Source organism: Phodopus roborovskii, unplaced genomic scaffold, assembly GCF_943737965.1.
Source record: "Phodopus roborovskii unplaced genomic scaffold, PHOROB, whole genome shotgun sequence".
NCBI classification, from domain to species: Eukaryota; Metazoa; Chordata; class Mammalia; order Rodentia; family Cricetidae; genus Phodopus; species Phodopus roborovskii.
In genome coordinates this window covers 5,764,949-5,786,331 of record NW_026126602.1, presented here as the reverse complement: position 1 = coordinate 5,786,331, position 21,383 = coordinate 5,764,949, and the positions used below count along the sequence as shown (strand labels likewise).

The following is a 21,383-nucleotide window of genomic DNA, read 5'->3' as shown; positions in this document are numbered from 1 at the left end:
ATTGGTTCATTTGGGTTGTTTTGTTTTGTTTTGTTTAAGACAGGGTTTCTCTGTGAGCTCTAGCTGTCCTGGAACTTATGCTGTAGACCAAGCTGCCCTTTAACTCACAGAGATATGTGTCTGCCTCTGCCTCTGCCTCTGCCTCTGCCTCTGCCTCTGCCTCTCAAGTGCTGGGGTTAAAAGTGTGCACCATCATTCCCAGATAGGCATTTCTTTTAATTATTAAGACAGTCAAATGCATTTAGAGGCCTCTGATAAATCTTGTTTTTAAATACTCCAACAAGGCTTGGTGATTGTTTGAGACCACATCCAAATAAACATTAAACTTTTTACCCAGTGAGTGTAAAAGCATATATCTAACTAAATCATTCTCTGAAGCCCCTGAGCAGCTCCTGATGGGAGTCCCATTCCCTCCCTCAGGCTCACACCCAGCATCCCAGGCTCAGGGGAAAGGCTGGAGGACCATCCTTCATCTCAGAATCTGTATCACTCACATAGTCACATCCTTCCTGGACAAAACTAAACCAACATCCTCAATGTTGTATGGGGAGTCTTAGTACTTATTTTGATCATTTTTAAGCTTCTAAAGTTTTTGGTTATTTTATTTTGTCTTTTGTTTTGGTTTGGTTTTGGTTTTTCAAGACTGGGTTTCTCTATGTAGCCTTGGCTGTCCTGAGACTCACTCTGTAGGCCATAAAGCTCATTGCTTTGTATGTTAATTAAAAACAAAATCACAGCAATTTTAGGACCAATTCTAATTATACATTTCATTGTAATTATCTTCATTAAAAACTTTAGAAGAGATAGGTGGTGGTGGCTCACATCTTTTATCCCAGTACCTGGAAGGCAGAGGCAGATAAATTTCTGAGTTCAAGTCCGGCCTGATCTATGGAGTGAATTCTAGGACAGCCAGGGCTACACAGAGAAACCCTGCCTTGAACCCCACCCCCAACCAAAAAAAAGTGAACATAAGAAATCACTTGTGAGAGAAAACACTTATCATTTGTCTCTGAGTTGGGCTTATTTTACTTAACATAATGTTTCCAGATCTATCTGATTTCCTTTAAATTTCATGATTTTGTTTTTCTTTATGGCTATATAAAATTCTACTGTGTATGTGAACCATCATTTTATCCATCATGCATCGATGAGTATCTAGACTGGTTCTGTTCCATTGCTATTGTGAATAGTACAACAGTAAACATGGATGTACAAGCCTCTCTGTGACTGATACAGGGTGATACAACAGATCTGCTTTTCCTTTTTGAGGAACCTCCATACTGATTTCCAAAGTCTGGCTGAACAGTTTACACTCCCAACAACAGCAACTATGGGTTCCTCTTTCCCCACATCCTGGACAGAATTTGCTGTCTTTTCTTCTTCCTCTTCCTCTTCTTCTTCCTCTTCCTCTTTCTTCTTCTTCTCCTCCTTCTCCTCCTCCTCCTCCTCTTCTTCTTCTTTTCTCCTCCTTCCTCTTCCTTCTTCTCTTTTTCCTGATGATAGCCATTTTGACTAGGGTCAAATAGAATCTCAATGTAGTTTTTAATTTTCATTTCCATAATGGCTGTGAATATGAAACACTTTTTAAAATGCTGATTGGCCATTTGTGTTTCTTGTATTGAAAACTCTCCAGTTTGTCAGTCCATTTATTGATTGGCAGTTCGAGCTTTGGAAGTGTAACTTTTTGCTATAACTTGGATATTAACTTTGAGTCTGAACTAACGCTGACAAAGCTTCTATTGGCTGTCTACTTGCTCTGCACATACCTCGTTGTAAAGTCTCCTCTTAATTTCATGCACTCTCATTTATCAGTTCCTGAGATTATTTCCTGAGCTATTAGAGTCCTTTTCAGGACATTTTGCCAAATCCTGCATGTTGCACTATTTTCTTTATGATTTACTCAAGCAGTTTCAACATTCCAAGTTTTAAATTAAGGCTTTTGATCCATTTTGAATTGATTCTTTGCACTGGATGAGAGATATGAATCTAATTTCAGTCTTCTGTAGCTGCAAATCCACTTTGTAATAGCATCGGAAATTGGATGAGTCACTGTATTTCCAGTGTGTAATTTGAAACCTTTCCCAGAAGATAAGAGGACATAGCTGTGTGTGCTTCTTTCTGGGTCTATTTTCTGTAGATGTCTATGTCCATTTTGTGTCAGTGCTGTGCTGTTCCTGTCAGTATGGCATTGAATAATTTAAAGTCAAGTATTTTATTTCCAGCAGTAGGGTTTTGGGTTTTTGTTTGTCTGTTTTATTTTTATTTTTCCTGATTGGGATTGCTTTAACTATCTTTTGTGTTTTCATATGAATTTTTTTTAATATTTTTTTGTTCTGTGAATAATGTCACTGGAATTTTTATGGGTATTTCGTAGAATCTCTAGATTGCTTTTGGCAATGCTGCCATTTCCACATTATTGATTTTGCCCAGATTTAAACACTGGAGGGTTTTCTTTGTCTAATGTCCTCTTCTGCCTATTTTTTCAGTGTCTTAAAGGTTTCATTGCAGAAGTCTTCCACCTTCTTCTGTAGGTTTATTCCCATGTATTTTAACTCCTTTGAAGCTCTTTGTGCATATTTCTGCCATGGAAAGTTTATTGTTGCTATATAGAAATGCTACTGGTTTTTATATATTGAGTTTTTAACCTGCAACTTGATTTAAATGTTCATGAGATCTGCCAGTTTTCTGGTAGGGCCTAGGAATGATGGTAGAATGTTTTTCTTTCATGTACCAAGATCTGGGTTCAAGCCTCACTGTAAGGAGTGCAGTTTTTCTTCCCACTACTGGTCTGGTCCCGCTGCCATGCTAGCCCCAATTAACACACCAAGACTCTGTATCAGATATAATGCTGTTGGCTAGGTACTAGTTTCTTATTGGCTAGCTCTGTCTTAAGTATTAATCCATTTCTGTTAATCTACATATTTCCACATGCTTTTATCTTACCGGGGAATGGGGCCTGTGTCTGGTCTCCCCAGTCTCTCCATGCTGACTGACTCCTCCTTACTCCTTCCTCTTTCCTCCTTCTCTCCTAGTCCCTCCTATCTTCCTTTCCTATTGGTCAACAGTGCTTTATTCATTAACCAGTATGAGAAACATATATACAGAATAACATCTCCCATCATCTCCTCTTTTCTGTCTAAATAAAAAGAAGGGTTTTAACCTTAACATAGCAAAATATATCACACAACAGTTATCAAATAAGAATCACAGTTAACAATATTTAGTCCATTAACATTTAGCAAGATTTGAAGAAAATATTCCATCATTGTGTGTCTAAAGTCTAAGTAACTTATCTTTAATCCTAACTAAGGTAAACTATAACCATAACTATCTGTCTTCAACTCCTTCAAAGACCACAGAAGGATAGTATATAAACTCTAGAAATGACAGAGACATCTTGCCTTGTCAGTCACCTGAAGTTCTTCTGTAATCTTCCATTTTCAGCCCATAGGCCATACTGTGTCTGGCAGACTCTTCAGCAAAGCAGGAAACATTAAACTGTCTTCTTCTTTTATTGGCAGTCTGTCAGTCACTTTTCTCTGTGCCCTGCAGACTGTCTGGCAGACTCTCCCATGAAGCAGGAACTCTGTAGCAATGTCCATCTTGAATCAGCAGTCACTTTTCTGTGGGTCCTGATTGTTCAGTTTATACAGCATAAAGTCAAACAGTCCAGACAAGAGCAGTATCTTGTCTAAATGGCTGGTCTTGCCATATTGGAAGTAAACTCCATAACAACTTTTTCCAATGTTCATCTTCCTTTCTGGTGCAGGTGGTGTTGCCAGGAGTATTTATGTCTCATTGTCAAGAAAAACCCTAAACCATTTTAAATGCCATATTCTGTAGGTCTTTGAAAGGTTTGAAGAATGTCTATCTATCTCAAATACATCTCTGTGTATCTTGATAAACTTAACTAACTTAACTCTAAGCTTTGACTATCATATGTAATTATTTATAATCTGCACTACATTATACATTACATTTATAAATGAGCTATTATACACATCACAGAATTGACCTTAAACTGTATCAATAAATGAAAATCCATTCCAAAACAAAGTATTCATATCTATATCACCTCACCATTGCATAAACCAGGCATCATGACCCATCAGGTAATCTGCTACAGTCTACTCTCCCTACAAGCTTCATCCAGCTTCATTTCCTGTCAGCATCCCAGACATTCTCTAAACAGCTCTTAAGGATGCTCCTATGAGTGATTCACTGGCAGCTTCAGCCAATGATAGTCAAGGCATTGTGGGCCTACTTGTTGGGTTTTCTGACTGGGAAATTACAACATATTATCAACAAACATGTGCTGGAATACTGGTGTGTGAAAGACTTTGTTTTATATTATAAATGTTTATAATATTAGAAATCATTTATATCATTAGGAGTCATTTTATCACTATACTTTCTTGTTTTGACTGGTATTATTTGGCTTTGTTCTATGTCTCTGGGCTATCTAATGACCCAAGCAGAATCAGGCATGGTCTGTCTTGTGAAGTGGGCCTTAAGTCAAATCAGTTATTGGTCGGTTACTCCCACAAGCCTTGTGCCACCATTGCCCTAACATATCTTGCAGGTACTACACCATTGTAGATAAAAGGTTTGTGGATGGCTTGGTGTTTACATTTCTCTTTTGACAGCATACAGAATACCTTCCTGTACAAAGACACTAGAACATGGGGCAAAAGATCTATGTAGACACCAGCTCAACATCTTCATGTTCATTGAGTTACATAGAGGTTATTTTCAGTTAGAGGGTCTTGTTAGGTCTCTTTCTTTCCCTAATGTTTGGTTGTTTCATTTGGATCACCTTCATATATGTATAAGTTTTAGGAGGTTTTTACTATATTAGGTTTCTGTAATACCTCTCCATTGACCTGTGGTTTTAGCTGTCTCTCTCCATATTCTTTCCCTTTACCCTCTCTCTCCTTCCCATGCCCACTTGATCCCCCTATTCTACCTCCCCATATATCTATAAATATCTATTCTACTTCTTTTTCCTAATGAGTTCTAACTATTCCCTCTAGTTCCTTACTTTATATTTACCATCTGTAGTTCTATGGATTATATCTTGGTAATCATTCATTGACTTAACAGCTAAAAGACATGTATATACAAATATATATCGTATTTGTTTTTCTGGGTCTATGGTACCTCATTCATGATTATTTTTCCTAGTTCCACCTATTTGCCTGAAAATTGCATAATGTCATTTTTAGTGGCTGAATAATAATACTCCACCTTATGAATATACCACAGTTTCTTTATCCATTCTTTTGTCGAGGAACACCTAGATTATTTCCAATTTCTGACTACTATGAATAGAGCAGCAATGAACATGGTTGAGCAAGTGTCTCTGTGATAGGCTGAAGCATCCTTTGGGTACATACGCAAGAGTTGTATAGCTAGATCTTGAAGTAGATCGATTCCCATCTTCCTGAGGAACCACCACACTATTAAGCTTGAACTCCCACCAGCAATGTATGAGTGCTCTTCTTTTCTACAGCATGAGCTGTCACTTGTGGAAAACTGATTTTTCAAAATAGGTCTTACAGGTAAAAAAGGATCCAGAAAGCTTGGTGTGCTAGTTCGCTGGACCTGCTGTGATAAAATTGCTTTGGACTATAAGGAAGTTTGTTTAACCAATAAAAGTTAATTGTCTCATGGTTCTAGAGGCTGGAGGTCTGAGATGAAAGTGTTGTTGGAGTTTGTTTCTCCCAAGCCTCTCTCCAGAATCATGATGTCTGTCATGCCCATGTATCCTCACAAGAGCCTCTTCTGTGCTTGGGAATCAAGATGTCTCTTACTTTGCTTAGAAGTACAGCAGTCACACTGGGTAGGTCCACCCTTAGGGACCTCATTTACAAAGTATTTCCTTGAAGTCTTATCTCTAAATGCAATCACATTGGATGCTAGGGCCTGAGCATGAGATGGAGCTAGTGTAGGAGTCCACATACATGTAATGTTTACTATGTGAATCTTTTTAGATACAGAGGTAAATAACAAAAAGCTTCTGTTTTCTTGGAGTTTTCTTGACAGTGAGAGACATGGAAAAATAATAAACACAAATACTAGGAATACTATAAAAATAGTTCAAAGTATGATAGAGTGCACAAAGAGTGACCAGTTGGTGAATGGAATTTGCTAATGGAGACTGGGGAATGGTCTCTCAGATGAGGTGAGACCAAAATGAAAACAGATGACCTTTACCATGTTCCTAATCTGTGTGGTGGACGCTATGCTTAAATTCACACCTGCCTTAAAAGCACATGGAAGTCTGTGTCTCTGTCAGAATATGGCACAATCCTCTCATGCTGCTGTGTGAATCTGAGGGCTTAGTGGCATTGTCTAGATCTCCCTGGGGAAGAGGTGATGTTTTTAGCATTAATTATTTCAGCTCCAAGGGGCTATGACCTCCAAGATGCACCTCATATGGGCTTCCTTGCCTACTCACACTCAAAATGTAATGAAAAACAGAACTTGAAGAACCTTCAAATCTTCTGATTTCCCTTGACTTGTTAATAGGTGGTTAAATGATTTTCAACCTCCATTTTTTTGTTTTCATATTTTCATTTTAAAAATTTTATGATTTCTTTGAGAATGCCATACTATGTATTTTGTTCTTGTCCTTGCTGCAAGATTCCACTTAAGTCCTCCCAAGCTTTGTGTCTGGTGCATTCATGTATAACCAATGAGCTCCAATTCATGCTGCCCATATACCTCTAGATATGAGAGTACAGAACTTGGTTGATCTACCAGGAGCCACACCTTTAAAGAAAACTGACTTGTCCTCTATCAGAAGTCACCAACTGTTCATAGCTCTTCAGCTAGGGGTGAGGACTCATTAGCTTCTCCCTGTCACATGCTAAAATTAACTGGTTAACTGGTTTGATCTTGTGCAAGTTTTGTGCAGACAAACACAAATGCTCTGAGTTCTTGAGTGCCGTGATCCTGTCATATCCAGAAGACACTGTTTCCCTCCCATCCCTCCTGACCTCTGGCTCCTACAATCTTTCCTCCCCTTCTCCCAGCTTTCTGAAGGGAATTCAGAGAGTGAGAGCAGAACAAGGGTGCATATTCTCAACACTTCAGCTTAGTGCCATTTATAGTTCTTCTCACCATCTTCTTTAAGTGAAATAAGAGCTAAGGATGGTAAAATTCAAGTGTCCACATATGCTTAAAGATAGTTGAGAATTTTGCCATAACCTTTCCTATAAGATGCAGTGTGCAGTTTTGGGTGTGCTTGTTTTACTATAAGTGCTTTATAAGCCCTGATTGCAACTGTAGTAGTATTTTTTCCTTTGTTTTACCTGGAGTCCATAATAACAAAGATATTTGAAGGAAGCCATTGTCTTTCAGCTTATTCTTCTCTGCACTGTATAACCTGCCATAAAAGCATGGAATGGACTTTGACACCAACAAATAGAAATGACAGTTGCATCAGTTGAGACCATAACCTCATAGACTTTCTACATAGACTTTCTATATAAAACATACAAATTTTTTTGAACTTTGCAGCTGTGATTTAAGCTATTATATGCTGTCAGAATAATGTGTCTAACAGTAAAATAATTCTAGTCTTACAGACTTCTCCCAAGGTTACCTTCAAAAATAAGAGCTGTGAAACTTCAAGAAAATGTTTTCATTTTAAATGCTAGGTGAACTATTTCTGAGTTTTTGTTTCTTTGGGACATAGGTTCTATCTTATTTTAAACATACATGTTGGACTGGGAATATTCAAAACATCATATCATGCTTCTGCAACCACTGTCCTTGACTCATGGTTATATGTGGTTATTTCACACATCTTATGATACACTAGCAAATAAACTATTATTATCAGTGTACCATATATTTTTATGTTGTGAGTTGTTTTAATAAATGACAAGGGAAGTTCTTAGAGAGTCATAAAATTCCAATGGATTGTGTGAGCCTAGAAATGGGCCTGTGTGTCCTTGATTCTGAACCTATAGATTGTTCCCATTGCCTACTGCTATCCACCCCACTAGCATTATCAGTATCTGGAACCATTACTGAACAGTACATGGGTATTCTTGAGAGAGACAATGGGAAAAGGATGACCCTAAGATCTGCTTCAGTCATGTGCAAATCCTGGGTCACAGTCATACCACTTTCCATCAACAATGCAGTCCTCTGTAATTCTGAGAGAACAGCAATCAGTGCTGATTTTAATAAGCTAGTAGTTCTTCAAAGAGAGAAACAAAATGATACACTCTGTTTAAGGCAATGTCACGGATAGCAATTTGTTATAATATATGTAAAGTGGGAATCTGGGTAATTACTATCCACCTACACATTATTCACAATTTTAAGTGATTTTTTTTTCTGTTTGACTCATAACCTATTATAGAATGAATACCTAAATGAAGATGTGGATGCTAGAGTTATTGAATATGAAGACAACCGGCCCCTCTTAGACATGTTTCTACAGAAGCCAATGGGTTTATTGTCCCTGCTTGATGAGGAAAGTAGATTTCCTAAGGCCACTGACCAGACTCTCATAGGTGAGTTTCAAACCTGGAATGACTGTATATATTTGTGAAGGCACCAGGAAAGCTGCTCTGATTTTTGTTTTAAATGATTTGGAATAAAACAGCTGTCACAGAACTCACAGTATCTAGTTTTCAAAAAGTGGAAATCTAATGTCTAGACCAAAGAGCATTTATTGTAGGGTAAAATTCATAGTGGTGGATTAAATAAGTTGGATATTAGATTTCTGCTTCCTTTCTGACAGTCTCAAATGTTGAATCTTGAAATCACCATATATATTATCCAACCCTAAATCAGAAATTGGTGGGCAGAACAGAAAGACAGCTCTAGAATGTGAAAGCAAATAGTGAGCAGAAAGAAGAAAATCAGTGAACAATATACGTGTGTGTGTGTGTGTGTGTGTGTGTGTGTGTGTGTGATGTAGAGGTGTGGGGAAGTGCCTACTTGGATGAACATGCTGAAGCCAGAGGTCAACTTCAGATGTGTTCCTCTATCACTCTCTGTCTGAGTTTCTGAGACAGAGTCTCTCATTAAACCCGAAGCTCACTGTTTCACCTATCCTGGCTGACTAGCAAGCCTCTAGACCCATCTGTCCCCACCTATGGTCCCAGTGCCATGATTATAGACATGTACCCTATGAGCTTTTATGAGGGCTCAGGGAAATAGATCTCAGGTCCTTGCCCACTGGGCCATCTCTCCAACCCCTACAACAAACAAAGAAAATTTTATTTTGATATATCTAATTTATGTAGATTTGGGGTATTTGTGATAAATTTATCACTATCAAAACAAAACTGTCACAGGCTGGGAGCTCTGCTGGTAAGAGGTATACTTGCTTAGAATACAGTAGAGTTCCTAGAGGAATGGAACCCATAGGGTGAACATACATAACAAAAAATTAAACATCACAGCCAGCATGGGCAAACCCCGAGTTTGATGGCTAATGTTTTGTAAAATGAATTTGGTGGTACATGCTTCTAATCCCAGTAGTCAAGAAATAAAAGATTGGAGGTTCAAGGTTATCCTTGGCTATATAGCAAGGGATACATGAGACCCTATCTCAGAAAAGAAGTGGTTAAAATGTGAAGGTTCAACATAAAATATAAAAGAAAGAAGACTTTTGAGTTGTTAAGTAACTGAAAAAGTCAATATTCCCTTTTGTGGAGGTATTCATAACATACATGTAAGCACTTAAAGAAAGTTTAAATTCGTTTTTTTCTTCCTCATTTACTTTTGACCAGTGTGGTATTGCTTTCTCCTGATATAAGTTGTTTTGTCTCCTGGACACAAAACAAAAAAGGAAAAAGTCTTTATTTCATAGGGGAAAATAATTTCACAGCAGGTGCTTGATTGTTAAAATGTTCATTGAAATTGGACAGCCTTTATGAACCCATTGTATTTGTGTAATCAAATAGGTAGGAAAGCCACACCACCAGGGTTTTAGGTTTAGAGTCTGGAATCACAGTATGGCATTTACACCAGGAGTGTAAGGAGTACCAGGAGCTAATGAAGTCTTGGCTCCCTCTCCAGACCTATAAGGTGCTACTGCACTCATAGGGTGTGGCCTGCACCATCCTAAATGCCCCTGCCAGTCTGCACATCCACAGGTGCAGCCCAGCCCGATGGCTAGCACCTCCACAGGTGCTCTGGGTGACTCTGACCCATTCTGACATTTGAGACCTACTCTAAAGTAAAATGCAGTGGTAAACACTTGACCGTGAATTTTTCCTTGTCATTCCAAATATTTATGACATCAACTTTACTTGAGGATCTCCTGTATGCTTAATTTTGGAGTTCAATTTTCTTCTACAGAGAAATTTGAAGACAACCTGAAATCACAGTACTTCTGGAGACCCAAAAGAATGGAGCTTAGTTTTGGTATTCATCACTATGCGGGAAAAGTAAGAACTCATGGGAATTGTGACCAACTCTTCAGCCTTCTATCAAGGAAGTATATTAAATTGACCCAGACTGTTTGGAGATAGTTACAATGAGGTGGCCCTGCCATGCCTCTATCTGGTCCTAGTTCTTGTCTACCTATCTTTCTAGTCATCCAGTCTGTCTGCAATAACCAGCTGGCAGTGGTCACCTGTATTTTACTTTTTAAAAGAATACCTTAGGCATTTTCCAGAGCTGTCTCTTACTTCTCCTCTCTCTCTCTCTCTCTCTCTCTCTCTCTCATCTCTCATCTCTCATCTCTCTATCTCTGTCTGTCTGTCTTGGTCTCTCTCCTTTCCTTTCATCTTCTCTCCCTCCTTCCCCCTTCCCTACATCTCTTCCCTCTTTCTTCTCACCCTCATTCTTTCAGTCAATGCTCCCTCCCTGCCCCCAGATGTGTGGAACTAACACATATAAAAATTAAAGAAGCATTCATACATTGGTTGAAACACAGATGCACATCTGTCCAACCAGATATGTTGTCTTAAACCCAAGTGGCACTCTCCCTTCTGTGGACAATAATGGGCCATCCCCTCAGAACTATACCATAATTGTTGAGGTACAAAGATGATTGAAATCAAGAAAGAATGTATAAAATGAGAAAATCATTGAAAAATAAACTGAAAAGTCCTATGTATTTATTCATTCGGTCACTTCCAGAGGCCAAAGAATGTCCCAATGACCTTCGTCATTAACAGTATATCCCCTGAGTTGAGGGACTGGAGAGATAGCCCAGTGGTAAGAACACTGCCTGCTCTTCCAGAGGACCAAAGGATTCAGTTCCCAGCACCCACATGGCAGATAACATCTATAACTCCAATTCCAGAGGATCTGTTACCCTCTTCTGGCCTTGGTGGGCACTGCACATATATGGTACATGGACATGCATACAGGCAAAGCACATATACACATAAATATTTTTAAATATTTATTTTATTGTATGTTTTCAATTATATATATTTTAATATATAATTTTAATCATTTATGGCATATATAATTTCATATACATATATTTATTTTCATTATAACATCTATTTGACTTACCAAATAAAAGCTGCTTTGGCCACCAATTAAGAATTGCCTATGGCTATTCTATCCAGTTGTTTTTAATAGGTATGTTATTTGGTTCATTAAAAGAGAATACCTCATGCTGAATGCTCCAACCTAAGAAATGTATTATTATTGTTTTAGATGCCGAAAGATTGAGCCCAAGATGCCCTGAGCAGGGCTGTTGCCTAATGAAGCCTCTTCTGGCTTGTAGACAGCTGTCACCTCCCCCCAGTCTTCACATGGTCTTTTTTTTTTTTTTTTTTTTTTTGTGCGACTACAGAACATCTTTAACATAATAAGTTCTGGAGGGACAAGATCCCATCCATAACAACACATTTGGACATTGGTTATCCACCAGAAATCCATGGGATATGTTCATATTTTTAAATTCTTAAAAATAGTTAGAAGTTCCAGAAACACATTCCCCTACTTAGTGCAGTCTCCATGTTAGGTAAGACCTATCATGTTGAAGTCAGGAGAGCTGAACCAGTTCTCAGAGAAATAGGGATGGTTCTTCTATGCTTCCCATCCCCCCAAATAAGGGAAATTTACAATTTTTCTGACCAAATGATAAGGAATTGCATGCATGGTCTTGTGTGTGCTGCTCAGTATGGACTGAGATCTGAGTGAGCGCTAAGGATGACATTGACGGCTGATGGCATGGGTTGTAGAAGTCACTGCAACAACTGTATCAACAGGTCCTCTATAGTGCTACTGGGTTCTTGGCGAAAAACAGAGACACGCTTCCGACTGACATTGTGTTGCTTTTGAGGTCATCAGAAAACAGCGTAATTCGGCAGCTTGTCAACCACCCTCTGACCAAAACAGGTAAGGCAGTTGACTTTTGTAAAGGTTCCTCTAAGCTCCACCAGGTGGTCTCTATCTCTGTGGTTTATTTGTGACCATAGTCCTTGAATTTTTATGTTTGCGTATTTTCAATTCACTAAATATTCACTTATTCCTAATTTGAAGGAGGCATAAAAATTAATATAAAGAAGACAGACTCTTGTAAAGGAAAATAATTGAGACTCTCACCAGAAAATATGGAAGTGTCCCAGTTTCTCATGAAAAGAGTTCACTCTCCTCAAACGAAAACCCACTGTTTTCAAGTGTGTGGGTGGCAGTTAGACAATCCCTAGTGTTCGTGAGTTCTCCATTAATTAAGTTCATATTATCTTACTCCTTATTCCACTCCCCCTTATGCATCCTCACTTTCATTTATTAGGGGAAACATATATGATTAGGGTTTTTTATATTGTAGTTTAAATAGTTCTGCAAACTTTTTAAAATTTATTTATTTTATGTATATGAATGTTCTATCTGCATGTCCACCAGAAGATGGTATCAGAACCCACTATAGATGGTTGTGAGCCACCATGTGGTTGCTGGGACTTGAACTCAGGACCTCTGGAAGAGTAACCAATGCTCTTAATCATTGAGCCATCCTTCCAGCTCCCACATTTGTAAACTCTTTTATAGTTTTATTAATGTATAACTGAAATATCTAGCCAATAAACTTTTGTTTTTACATATGTAAAGACCTTATATATGCATCCCTGTAACTGATAGTGAGCATATTAATAACACATATGATGTCCCTCACAACCCCTGTGATCTCTCCTTCCCTCCCCCATAACCCTTGTCTGGTTATTCAAACACAAATTGTTGAAAACTTTATTCTCCCTCCCTTAAATTGCTTTTACATCCTTAAATGAATATATATGTATGTATGTACTTATAAAATTCTGTTTCTGAACTCTTTATGTGCCATTTTATTAAAATGCTTTAAAGTGAGCCGTATTCAAACTACAGGGTATGACTCAACAGCAGCCTAGCTACGAATAATAATTGTGGCTCAAGGCCAAGTCTTTCACTGCCTTGAATGTACAAAGCACACATCTGAATGTTAAGATTGAAATTCATATTGATATCACCCATGCTTGATTTGCAAAAAGCACTTCATGAGATGTTAGGACTCACTGTGAAGTCCATCTCAAATTAAAGAAAATCTCAGAAACCACTTAGCATAGAGATGCAAAGCTAGCTGCTCCTTCATCACCATCTGCCCATATCTTCTAAAATTGAGAGGAAGCCTGTCACTCATGTCCTAATTTATCATATAGTAGGTTAGTTTTCCTTTTTCTGAATTTGGGACATGTGGTAGCTGAGCGTAGTAGCACATGTCTGTACTCCAAGAATCCAGGAGGCTGAAGCAGGAGTATGCCATGAATGTGAGGTCATCCTGGACTATGTAGTATGATCTTCTCAGAGACAATAAAGAAGAGCATGAGGAAGAGGAGGAGGGGGAGAGGAAGAGGAGGGGGAGAAGAAGGGTAAAGGAGGAGAATGGAAAAGAGGGGGAGACAAAAACAAAACCAGAAAATGATTTATTGTAGCCTTTAAGCGGTGGGGCACACCTTTAATCCCAGCACTTGGGAGGCAGAGGCAGGTGGATTTCTGTGAGCTTTAGGCCAGCCTGGTCTACAGAGAAAGTTCCAGAACAACCAGGGCTAGGCAGAAAAAAAAAAGACTTATTGTAGTTTTCACATAGTATTCTTTATCCTTGTAACCAATCTTCTGAGTCTTAAAATACTCAGAATACTTTAAACAAATGGGGAAATTGTCCAGCCACTTGGGGTTCTAAAAGATAAATTCATTTTACTTGCATTTCCATAGGTAATCTCCCACTTTCTAAAACTAAAAATATATTAAACTATCAGATGAGGAATCCAGAAAAAATCCACAAACTTGACCAAGGTAAGACTATTTATCTTACGGTTACTTTACTGACAGCAGCTCAAACACCAGAAATATAGCTTTCTGGTGTATTTCTCTTTTCAATCTTTAAATTTTATATTTTTTCTAATAAAAATCTATGTGTGGTTAGGGTCAGAAACATTCATGTTCTGCACAAGACCAATCAACACAGACAATGCAACTAACACATCAGTCCTTAAAGTATGAGTATCAATAACTGTGCGGTTTTGTGCTTTTGAATACCTAGACTAAGGTAAACTGATGAAACATGCCTTGTAGATTACAATGTGCAGAAGGTGGCAAGACCTTACCATCTTCTTTGGTCTCCTTAGGGTGAAACTAAAGACATCACACGCCATGCCTGTGAAACCACCAACATGAAAACGCAAACAGTCGCATCATATTTTAGAGTAAGATATTAAGTTATGGTATTCTGTATTTAATGATACTGTTCATTCTAAATTAGTTACATATAAAAAGTGGTAACTGGCAAAAGACAACATTTATTACACCCATTAACTGCATTGGTACAAGCTTTGTTAGCATATAATTTCATCTGTAGATTGCTTTGTCTTGGTATTTTACCTGTGAAATAGTGTACCCTATGAAAATCACAATGGAATTCTATAACTAGATTAAAATTTTTCCATGTAAACTGAACACAGTGGCACTTGCCTTTAATCCCAGCACTTGGTAGGCAGAGGCTGGCAGATCTCTGTTAAGTTTAAGGCTAGCCTAGTCTACATAGCAAGTTCCTGGATGGCCATAACCACATAGAGAAACACTGTCTCAAAACAGTGTCTATATAGCCAAATGCTTTCCCGCTGGATTGAGAAAAAAAAAAAAGAAGGAAGAAAGGAAAGAATTAAGTGAAGAAAGAAAGAAAAAGGAAGAAATGAAGGAAGGAAGGAAAGAAGGGAGCAAGAAAGGAAGGAGGGAAGGAAGGGAGAAATTTTAATTCAATGTCCCTGAATGGTTTTAGGATGAAACAGGGTGGGCAAGGTTGAGTATGGTTCTTAAGCCCGTATTTCCTTGCACAAACACAAGCCGATACCTTCAGCAGGAGGAAAGAGCCCAGTACAGGACCAGTGCATGGAGGAGACTCACCAGAGGCACAGTAGTACACCAAGGCATAGGAACAAGGTGACCTTCCTTTGGACAATATGGGAGAAAGAAAAGAAAGGAAGCACTTCCCTCCCTGTGTGTTGAAAAGCCTGAGATAACCACTTTTAGTATAGTTCCAGTTTTCACTCACTTCTTCTGAATCAGCCAGCCAGGACAATGGAGAAAATACCACCTAAAACTTGGCAATTACTAATAATATCACTTAGTATGGAAGATGTACATGCAATCAGATTAAATTTGCTATTCGTTGTCCAATGAATTTATGCATTTTTCTAACACAATCATAAACGACTTTTTAAACTGGATACTTGTGTTACATATTCACAAAGCCCTAAGTTCGTAGCAAACACTTTATAAAATCCTACTTGATTTTACACGTAGATGCTGAAGGCCTGTGTCCACTCCTGATAAGTCCCTATATATCATCAAGGCAGCACATAAGAATCACTAAACATACTTACAGCCAGAACAGTTTACTTTCTAGTGAGTTGTCCACACCATTACTGTACTACTGTTGTTAGCATCGAACACTGTATGTACGTTAAATCTGATCAGGTCATGAAATCATTTCAATGTTCAGGCTGAAGCAAAAACTGACAGAGAACTGATTCCAGGCAGTATGTAGTATGTTCTTAAGCTAATTTTTATTCTGCTGATAAGGATGGAAGGAGGGTGACTGTGCTTTAGTCCTAACAAAACCTAAGCCTAAATTGTGCAGAAAGCAAGCAGGCATTGTCACTTTTGGATCCCAGTGCCTGGCAGATGTTTGCATGACTAAAGGAACGATGACTCACAGGTAATATAATGAAAGGGCTCCAGAGTGGCAGTTGCAGCTGTTTGGTAAGATCCATGTGATCTGGTCCCCAAGAGGAAAGCATACAAAGGCAGCGATTTGGCAGCTGTCTAACTTCAGTATTTAGGTTGCACTGGCCCTGTAACTCTAGATGTTTGCATTTCTTTTTCTTATTTATTTATAGATTGTTTATTTGATCCTTTGTTTCCAACTTACTTTATCATCTTTTTTGTGAGAGTTGAATTTTTCTTTTTTATCTTTTTTAAAATTTAAATTAGAAACAATCTTATTTTATATATCAATCCCAGTTCCCTCTCCCTTCCATCCTCCCATGTCTCCCATTGACCCCCATCCCGTCCCTCTTCTGCTCCATAGAAAGGGTGAGGCCTTCCATGAGGGATGATCAAAATCTGTCATTTGGGGACAGGGCCTAACGTCCCCCCATCCCCTCCCCCGTGTATCTATGCTGAGAGAGTATCCCTCTATGGGGAATGGGCTCCCAATGTCCATTCATACACTAGGGATAAATACTGTTCCACTACCAGGCACCCCATAAATTGTCCAGGCTCCTAACTGACACCCACGTTCAGAGGACCTGGTTTCCCAGTTATCAGTCTGGGGTGGATGAACTCCCCCTTTTTTAGGTCAGCTTTTTCCGTGGGGTTTCTTATCCCGGTCTTGACTCCTTTGGTCATCACTCCTCCCTCTCTACAACTGGATTCCAGGAAATAGGCTCAGTGCTTAGCTGTGGGTCTCTGCTTCTGCTTCCATCAGCTACTGGATGAAGGTTCTAGGATGGTATATAAGGTAGTCATTAATCTCATTATAGGGGAAGGCAATTTAAGATAGCCTCTCCACTATTGCTTACATTCTTATCTGGGGTCATCCTTGTATTTTCTAACACTAAAAAGCCCAATCCTCCATGCTGTGTCTACTCACTGCCTTGCCAAGAAATTCTGAGGTTCCACGTTTATTGAACTCTGTTCATTCTAATAGGTTGTTCTTAATTGTCCAGCTGTTATTTTAACAAAGCACTGGAACAAAATATAGTTGTAATATCTATATTAATAAAAAATTCTCCCCAAATCAATAAGATAATGAACAAAAACAGTAAAATAGTTAAATGCCTAATAATTTGATTATTTTCATATGTGTTCTATTTTTGAAACTAACTTCTCTGCCCTAATTGTAAAGTAGATGATTCCAACAAGTGATAAAAATGTTTTTTTATACTTTCTACAAAGACAGAGTAAGACAAGAAAATTAATATATAAAGTAAATTAACTAAATTGTATATCTCAATATTGTAACTTGGTATGTTTGTTTGAGAAGATATAATTGCTTTAAAAAGTATGCAAAAAAATAAATGTATCACTTAATGCTGCCTTAAGAGCTCCTAGGAAAACTTTTCATAGACAACCTCCTAGTTATTGCCTCTACATTTCTATCACAGAATCTGTAATTTTTAGATGAATTCCTGTCCATTATATCAGATCACTTTCCACTCACTGTGATTAGCCATTTGTAACATTAATTCTTAAAACTGCAACCTTGTAATAAAAATGAAGATCTACAAATTCGTACTTTTTTAAATGTCATACCATGAAATTAATTTCATGCTGTATATTACAGTATTCCTTGATGGATTTGTTATCTAAAATGGTGGTGGGTCAACCTCATTTTGTGCGTTGCATCAAGCCAAATAATGAGAGGCAGGCAAGAAAATATGACAAAGAGAAAGTTCTACTACAGCTGCGGTGCACAGGGATTTTGGAAACAGCCAGAATTCGGAGGCTCGGTTACTCTCATCGGATACTGTTTGCTAACTTTATAAAGAGGTATGTGGATTACTTACATTTCCTTTGTGTGGTTTATATTTTTTAAAACAGGAGAACTGTAGAATGCAAAATTGTGGAGAACAGTCTAGGGGGACTATGGAAGAAGCAAAAAATAAAACAGTAGAAAGAGGAGAATATAGCTTTTTTTTTTTAAGTTTCAAATATACATAGACTTTATTTGGTCAAACTGGCACAATGACAGATTTGTGTAATTCTGCAATGTTTTGAAATCACAAGAGATTTTTAGGTCTACAAAATGCCTCTAGAACATTGAGTATAAAATGAGGGAAACTTGTGATTATGAACCCAAAATAGTATGAGAAAAGTTAATTTTTAGTTGAGTATTTACCATGTTACACAACTTTTAAAAAGCTTGGATGCTAGAATTCTCACTCATTTTTTTGTTATTTATTTATTATTTTTTATAACAAAGTCCATTTAAATGAAAATAAACATTTATAGACAATATTTGGGAATTTGGGCATCATTCTTTCCAAACTACTTCCTGCTGGTAAGGGGCGCTGTCATGGGGGATTCTAAGAAGATGCAGAAATCCTGGCTGTAGTTTGCAAGGCTGCTTTGTCCAGCTGTTTTGAATGTAGGATCACTTGGTACTCTGTTTCAGGCAGTCTGGCTTGATCAAACCACATTAGTCTGGAAGGAATCCATAGCTTTTCATTTTCTGTGGAAACAAAAATAGAAATCCTTTTCCCCCAGTAACTTGTCCTTGAAATTAAATTTTTGAATCAGAGCATTTTTTTAAATTTATTATTTTACATGTCGATCCCAGTTCCTTCTCTGTAACGAGTATGGTTTTTCCGCCCGCCGCCTGGTCTTGTCCTGCCGCTGCGCCAGCCCCAAATAATACACAGAGACTCTGTATTTGATACAATGCTATTGGCCCGGTTACTTGTTTCTTATTGGCTAGCTCTGTCTTAATTATTAACCCATTTCTACTGATCTATGTATTTTCATGTGGTCTTCTTACCCGGAGCCAGCTTCTGCATACTGCTCTCTCCAGACTCTCCATCTTGACTCCTCCTTACTACTTCCTATTTCCTCCTTGTCTCCTAGTCCCTCCTACCTCCTTTCCTATTGGCCAACAGTGCTTTATTATTAACCAGTATGAGAAACATATATACATAATGGCATCTCCCATCCCTTCTCCCTCCCTCCCTTTTACCCTCTCTGCCCTCTCACATGCACCCTAACCACACTCCCCTTACATCCCCCGACCACAATTCCATATGTAGGGGAATGCCATCCAGTTGGGGTCATGTAGATCTGACAGGTCATGTGTAGTAGGGACTAGGGCTTCTCTCCTCCTCTAGGTTAAAGCAGTTATCCCTCCATGGGGGATATGTTCACAAGGTCCTTTTGTGCACCAGGGATACATCGAGGCTCCACTGTCTGAGGTCCCTTAGACTGCTCAGTCCTTCTGGCTGAGACTCATATTCAGGGGAGCCTGAGTCAGTCCCAAGCTGGCTTACCAGCTATCACTCTGGGGGCCCATTAGTTCCTCCTTGCTCAGGTAAGCTGTTTCTACGTGTTTCTGCCTCCTGATCTTGTCCTCTCCATCTGCATCTGGGTTCTAGTTCAACGCAGTGTTTATGTATGGGTATTTTCTCCAGTTTCCAACAGGCATTAGATGAGGGCTCCATAGAGAAGTTAGTTGTTGATCTCACTATCCGGGAAGGGCATTTATGGTAGCCTTTCCATGGAAGCTCAAATTGTTAGTAGGCGGCAGTCTTGTAGTTCTCTAGACCTTTCTTTGTGTTCAATTTTATCTTCAAACCAATATTGGCTCCTCTTTTATGCTCTCTCTCTCTCTCTCTCTCTCTCTCTCTCTCTCTCTCTCTCTCTCTCTCTCTCTCTCTCTCTCCTGTCTTCTATTCCTAACCGGGCTCAATCTTCCTGGTCACACATGTTTTCCTTTCCTCTCCCTTGTTTTCTCCATTTGCTACCCCCCCACTTCCCCTGTGCTCTGGGGGACTTGTCCCTTCCCAGTTCTATGAGAAGGGACTTTATATGAATCTCTTAGAATACACCTTGTATCCTAGTTCCTCTGGTGGTGTGAATTATAGGCTGGTGAGGCTTTGATCTAGGTCTAAAATCCATATATGAGTGAGTACATACCATGTTTCCCTTTTTGTGATTGGGTCACCTCATTCAGGATGGTTTCTTCAAGATACCATTATTTATTTCTGCAGAGTAGTATTCCATTGTGTAGATGTGCCACATCTTCATCATCCATTCTTCAACTGAGGGGCATTTAGGTTGATTCCAGGTTCTTGCTATTACAAATAGTGCTGCTATGAACATAGTTGAACAGATGTCTTTGTTGCATTGATGTGAATCCTTTGGGTATATGCCTAAGAGGGGGATTGCTGGGTCCTGTGGTAAACTAATTCCCATTTTCCTGAGGATCCGCCATACTGATCTCCAAAATGGCTGTATGAGTTTGCACTCCCACCAGCAGTGGAGGAGTGTTCCCCTTTCTCCACATCCTCTCCAACATGAGTCATCATTGGTGTTTCTAATTTTAGCCATTCTGGCAGGAGAAAGATGGTATCTCAAATTTGTTTTGATTTGCATTTCCCTGATAGCTAAGGATGTGGAGCATTTTCTTAAGTGTCTTTCAGCCTTTTTGATTTCCTCTAATGAGAATTGTTTCTTCAGTTCTGTACCCCATTTTTAATAGGGTTATTTGGTGTTTTGTTGACTAGTTTCTTGAGTTCTTTGTAAATTTTGGAGATCAGCCCTTTGTCGGATATAGAATTGGTGAACATCTTTTCCCAGTCTGTGGGCTGCTGTCTTGTCCACTGTGTCCTTTGCCTTACAGAAGCTTCTAAGTTTGAAGAGGTCCCATTTATTAATTGTTTCTCTCAGTGTCTGTGCCCCTGGAGTTATGTTCCAGAAGTGGTCTCCTATACCAATTTGTTCAAGAGTACCTCCTACTTTCTCTTCTAAGAGGTTCAATGTGGCTGGATTGATGTTGAGGTCTTTGATCCGTTTGGACTTGAGTTTTGTGCATGGCAACAGACATGGGTCTATCTGCAGTCTTCTACACACCCTCATCCAATTGTGCCAGCACCATTTGTTGAAGATTCTGTTAGCCTGTGTCTTTTTATAGGTGAGTTAAGACCATTAATGTTGAGGCTGAGTAAGGACCATTGATTGTTGATGCTTTTTTGTTTTAGGTTTGTTGTTGGCAGTGGTATTGTGAATATATTAGTTCTGCTTTACCCTTGGTTTCTGGTGTAGTTGGATTATCTGTTGCCTACATTTTTGTGGGTGTAGTTACCTTCTTTGGGTTGGAGTTTTCCTTCCAATACTTTCTGTATGGCTGGATTTGTAGATACATA

At 38.7% G+C, this 21,383-nt stretch overlaps 1 protein-coding gene across 1 annotated transcript in view; it reads left to right on the top strand.

Annotated features, from left to right (window-relative positions):
* The window catches only part of Myo3a (myosin IIIA), a 163,927-nt gene that overhangs the window by 97,585 nt on the left and 44,959 nt on the right, over window positions 1–21,383 (top strand). The window contains 7 exon segments of the mRNA XM_051205741.1: window positions 8,378–8,531; window positions 10,330–10,418; window positions 12,204–12,333; window positions 14,182–14,240; window positions 14,242–14,262; window positions 14,595–14,672; window positions 17,813–18,018. Of these exon segments, the coding sequence (XP_051061698.1) occupies window positions 8,378–8,531; window positions 10,330–10,418; window positions 12,204–12,333; window positions 14,182–14,240; window positions 14,242–14,262; window positions 14,595–14,672; window positions 17,813–18,018 (737 nt within the window).